General features: G+C 43.2%; 1 protein-coding gene across 1 annotated transcript in view; it reads right to left on the bottom strand.

Annotated features, from left to right (window-relative positions):
- Positions 1–1,039: 1,039 nt before the first annotated feature.
- YIPF6 (Yip1 domain family member 6) overlaps positions 1,040–5,336 on the bottom strand; it is a 29,914-nt gene continuing 25,617 nt past the window's right edge. The window contains exon 6 of the mRNA XM_017895361.1: positions 1,040–1,755. Within this exon, the coding sequence (XP_017750850.1) occupies positions 1,637–1,755 (119 nt within the window). The 3' untranslated portion in view covers positions 1,040–1,636. The remainder of the gene's footprint in view (positions 1,756–5,336) is intronic.

The raw sequence follows: 5,336 nt of genomic DNA, 5'->3' as shown, positions 1-5,336 counted from the left end.
ATTCTTAAGGAACCCATTTGGCCCTGGTGTTCACTTGAGTTAATGTGGGGATGGGAGAAAATTAGGATTTTGGATAATATATCTATGTGTAGGTAAGTCTTTAAATACAAATGAATAAATTTCTTAATTATATGATAAGAAATTGGGGACATAAGAAAGTCCTATGATTATCTCAACTTCCATAGTATATTTACCCGACGTGTTTTCGCCTGACACGTAAATCTTTGTCTATTAGAGTTCCTTCAATGTGGCAATTTAATCGAAGGCACAGTTCATATTGCCTTAAAGGGAGCCCTGTTTAGAATCAGAATCAGCCTGTCCCAGATGCTCTGCTCCCTGAAAACGTTCCCACTCTGATGTGGCATAAATTCCTGAGCAACGTTACAAGTAGGGTCGCCCATGTGCAAAATGTACTTGTTTTAAAGGGAGCTAATCTAGCTTGATAACAGTCTAAAATCAAGACAATAATTGTTATTCCCCAACCCAAAAACACATCTAATGAGGAAGAACTGTAAAGCCCACTATGAAAAGGCAGGCAGCTGTAACTCATTTCCCATCCCACGTTCACATGCTCTAGTACTAGCTGTCTCTTTAATCAGGTATCAGCCCTAAAATCCTCCCTGTTCACATTGTTAAATGCAGACTTCTGATTTACTTTACTTTCTAGTTAAAGGGCCAGATACGAGAATATTAAAGAGCTCCTTTTATTTTACTGCATTCAAACGCCTCATTCACATAAGAGGACAGGTGCCCACATGTAATATGCACTAAGAACATCTACCAATCTCAGTTTTGAGGTCTTCTTTTTGGATAAGTTCCAGGCATGCGAAACATTCACAATTTCAGTCAAACGGAAAATTACATGTTAGATACCTAACATTTTAGACGCACTTATTCAAGCTAAGGCGCAAGATTTAAACTAGAGGTGCCAAGCCTGATGCTGTTAAACATAGGCAAAAAGCGTGACTGCACAAAGGTGACCCAAAGACGGCTGTTCTTTAGAGGCCCCTTCGCTGTTTTTTCACTTAGCAACAAAGTTACAAGTGTAGAATTTCGTCTGATCAAAATCTGAATATTGGTTAATGCATGTTTTCTCATTCTCCATGTATGAACCCGCTCCTAACCTCTCTCATTGCCTTTTTAAGCTTAAGAGAGAAAAATAAAAGAAAATGGATATAGACAATTTATTTTTATTTATGAAAAGAGAGGCATATTCTAATAGTCATAAGGCAATGTGTTTAAGAGCTGCACCTGAACTGGTATTCTCAAAACTGAAAATAGTTATCAACTCTATTCAACTTGTAAGATGTATCCATGTGCTTCCCAAGTCACTGGTTGTCACTCAAATGGACCACGGTGACTCCATGATGCCTTCAGGAGGTATTATATACTGTGTGTAGTATGCACATGTATTTTTAAAGAAATGACATTAAGGGAGAAAAGAACAGCCTTTCAAACATCAGTTCCTCATATAAGTGGTGACACTGCTATATGGCTCCCTTTTAATCTTCTCACCTACTCAGTTACCAAATACCTCCAAAATTAGACAAAATAGGGCCAGAGACAAAGCTCCATGGCGAATTGCATCTTTCAGATGTGCTTTCAATTCACTGGTTTTTAATTTCCCATTCCTGATTTACTGAGGAGTAAAGGTGAGAATCATCCAACTGATGACAAAGTAAAACAGGAAAACAGGATAAACAGCTAGGGCTCTGCGGTTTGGAGGCTGGCTATCAGCAAGGAAAGCTGTGGAGGCTAAACAAAACAAGACAAAACAAAAAGGAATGTTTAATACAGTAATATTGTCACAACTACTAACATTTACTAAACATTCATGAACTTGGCATCATTTGGAACACAGAATTACACTAAAAGTTGAGTATACTGGTGATCCTCAGAGATAAAGGCATTCTGCAACATAGTTTTTCAGAGAGCCAAGGGCTTCTTATTTCAAGTACTAAACCATTTTGGATGGAAATCTTTATAAAAGGAGTTTTTTACCCTTTTCTGGAAAAGTTATTGAACTATACTGAAAAGGCGCACAAAGATGTGTAAGGTCATTTGCTCCTATGGTAAATGGCCTCGTGCTGCTGTGCTTTTTGAGCTAACTGTTCTTCTGAAATTATCAGCTCTTTTAAATGCCATCCCTCTCTTGTCCATCTAAGAAAAACCTACTCATCATTTTACTAATCAAGCATCACCCTTCTGACCAGGTGCAGTGGCTCATGCCTGTAATTCCAGCACTTTGGGAGGCCAAGGCAGGTGGATCACCAGAGGTCAGGAGTTCGAGACCAGCTTGGCCAACATGGTGAAACACCATCTCTAATAAAAATACAAAAATTTGCCAGGTGTGGGGGCGGGCACCTGTAATCCCAGCTACTCAGGAGGCTGAGGCAGGAGAATTGCTTGAACTCGAGAGGCGGAGGTTGCAATGAGCCAAGATGGTGCCACTGCACTCCAGCCTGGGTGACAGAGCAAGGTCCAGTCTCAAAAAACAAAACAAAACAAAAAAACAAAATAAAGAATCATTCCTCTCAATGGGTGCTGTGGCTTATGCCTGTAATCTCAGCTACTTGGGAGGCTGAGGTGGGAGAACTGATTGAAGCCAGGAGTTCAAGGCTGCAGTATGTTACGGTTGCACCACTCCACTCCAGACTGAATGACAGAGTGAAACCCCATCTCTTTAAAAAAAAAAAAAAAACAATAGGAGGTGGCTGGCAAGATGGCCAAATAGGAACAGCTCTGGTCTGTGGCTCCCAGTGAGATAAACGCAGAAGGCAGTGATTTGTGCATTTCCAACAGAGGTACCCGGCTCATCTCACTGGGACTGGTTAGACAGTGGGTGCAGCCCACGGAGGGTGAGCTGAAGCAGGGTGGGGCGTTGCCTCACCTGGGAAGCACAAGGGGTCGGGGAACTCCCTACCCTAGCCAAGGGAAGCCATGAGGGACTGTGCCATGAGGAACGGTGCATTTCAGCCCAGATACTACACTTTCCCCACTGTCTTCACAACCTGCACATCAGGAGACTCCCTCGGGTGCCCACCAGGGCCCTAGATTTCAAGCACAAAACTGGGCGGCCATTTGGGCAGACACGAAGCTAGCTGCAGGAGTTTCTTTTCATACCCCAGTGGTGTCTGGAACACCAGCGAGAGAGAAGCATTCACTCCCTTGGAAAGGGAGCTGAAGCCAGGGAGCCAAGTGGTCTAGCTCAATGGATCCCACCCCCACAGAGCCCAGCAAGCTAAGATCCACTGGCTTGAAATTCTCACTGCCAGCACAGCAGTCTGAAGTGGACCTAGGACGCTAGTGCTTGGTGGGAGGAGGGGCGACCACCATTACTGAGGCTTAAGTAGGCGATTTTCCCCTCATAGTGTGAAGAAAGCCACAGGGAAGTTTGAACCGGCCAGAGCCCACCACAGTTCAGCAAAGCTGTTGTAGCCAGACTGCCTCTCTGGGCAGGGCATCTCTGAAAGAAAGGCAGCAGCCCCAATCAGGGGCTTATAGATAAAACTCCCATCTTCCTGGGACAGAGCACCTGGGGGATGGGGCAGCTGTAAGCACAGCTTCAGCGACTTAAACATTCCTGCCTGCCAGCTCTGAAGACAGCAGTGGATCTCCTAGCACAGTGCTTGAACTCTGCTAAAGGACAGACTGCTTCCTCAAGTGGGTCCCTGACCCCCATGCCTCCTGACTGGGAGACACCTCCCAGAAGGGGTCCACAAAAACCTCACAGAGGAGAGCTCTGGCTGGCATCTGGCAGGTGCCCCTCTGGGACGAAGCTTCCAGAGGAAGGAGCAGGCAGCAATCTTGGCTGTTCTGCAGCCTCTGCTGGTGATACCCAGGCAAACAGGGTCTGGAGTGGACCTCCAGTAAACTCAAGCAGACCTGCAGCAGAGGGGCCTGACTGTTAGAAGGAAAACTAACAAACAGAAAGGAATAGCATCAACATCAAAAAAAAGGACGTCCACACAGAAACCTCACCCAAAGGTCACCAACATCAAAGACCAAAGGTAGATAAATCCACGATGATGAGGAAGAACCACCACAAAAAGACCAAAAATTCCAAAAAACCAGAATGTCTCTTCTCCTCCAAGGATCACAACTCCTTGCCAGCAAGGGAACAAAACTGGATGGAGAATGAGTTTGACAAACTGACAGAAGTAGACTTCAGAAGGTGGGTAATAACAAACTCCTCTGAGCTAAAGGAGCATGTTCTAACGCCATGCAAGGAAGCTAAGAACCTTGAAAAAAGATTACAGAAATTGCTAACTAGAATAACCAGTTTAGAGAACATAAATGACCTGATGGAGCTCAAAAACACAGTAGGAGAACTACGTGAAGCATACGCAAGTGTCAATAACTGAATCAATCAGGCAGAAGAAAAAACATCAGATACTGAAGATCAACTCAATGAAATAAAGCGGGAAGACAAGATTAGAGAAAAAAGAATGAAGAAGAATGAACAAAGCCTCCAAGAAATATGGGACTATGTGAAAAGACCAAACCTACCTTTGATTGGTGTACCTGAAAGTGATGGGGAGAATGTAACCAACTTGGAAAACACTCTTCAGGATATTATCCAGGAGAACTTCCCCAACCTAGCAAGGCAGGCCAACATTCAAATTCAGGAAACAGAGAACACCACAAAGATACTCCTCGAGAAGAGCAACCCCAAGACACATAACTGTCACATTCAGCAAGGTTGAAATGAAGGAAAAAATGTTAAGGGCAGCCAGAGAGAAAGGTCAGGTTACTCACAAAGGGAAGTCCATCAGACTAACAGCGGATCTTTCGGCAGAAACCCTATAAGAAGAGAGTGGGGGCCAATATTCAATATTCTTAAAGAAAAGAATTTTCAACCCAGAATTTCATATCCAGCAAAACTAAGCTTCACAAGTGAAGGACAAATAAAATCCTTTACAGACAAGCAAATTCTGAGATTTTGTCACCACCAGACCTGCCTTACAAGAGCTCCTGAAGGAAGCACTAAACATGGAAAGGAACAACCGGTATCAGTCACTGCAAAAACATATCAAATTGTAAAGACTATTGACACTATGAAGAAACGACATCAACTAATGGGCAAAATAACCAGGTAGCATCATAATGACAGGATCAAATTCACACATAACAATATTAACCTTAAATGTAAATGGGTTAAATGCCCCAATTAAAAGACACAGACTGGCAAATTGGATAAAGAGTCAAGACCCATCGGTGTGCTGTATTCAGGAGACCCATATCACAGGCAAAGACACATATAGGCTCAAAATAAAGTGATGGAGGAATATTTACCAAACAAATGGAAAGCTTAAAAAAAAAAAAAAAAAAAAAAA

The sequence above is a fragment of the Rhinopithecus bieti genome, unplaced genomic scaffold (genome assembly GCF_001698545.2).
Source record: "Rhinopithecus bieti isolate Rb0 unplaced genomic scaffold, ASM169854v2 scaffold_26729, whole genome shotgun sequence".
Classification (NCBI taxonomy): domain Eukaryota; kingdom Metazoa; phylum Chordata; class Mammalia; order Primates; family Cercopithecidae; genus Rhinopithecus; species Rhinopithecus bieti.
The sequence above is the reverse complement of the archived record's forward strand: the minus strand, read 5'-3'. Positions and strand labels throughout refer to the sequence as shown.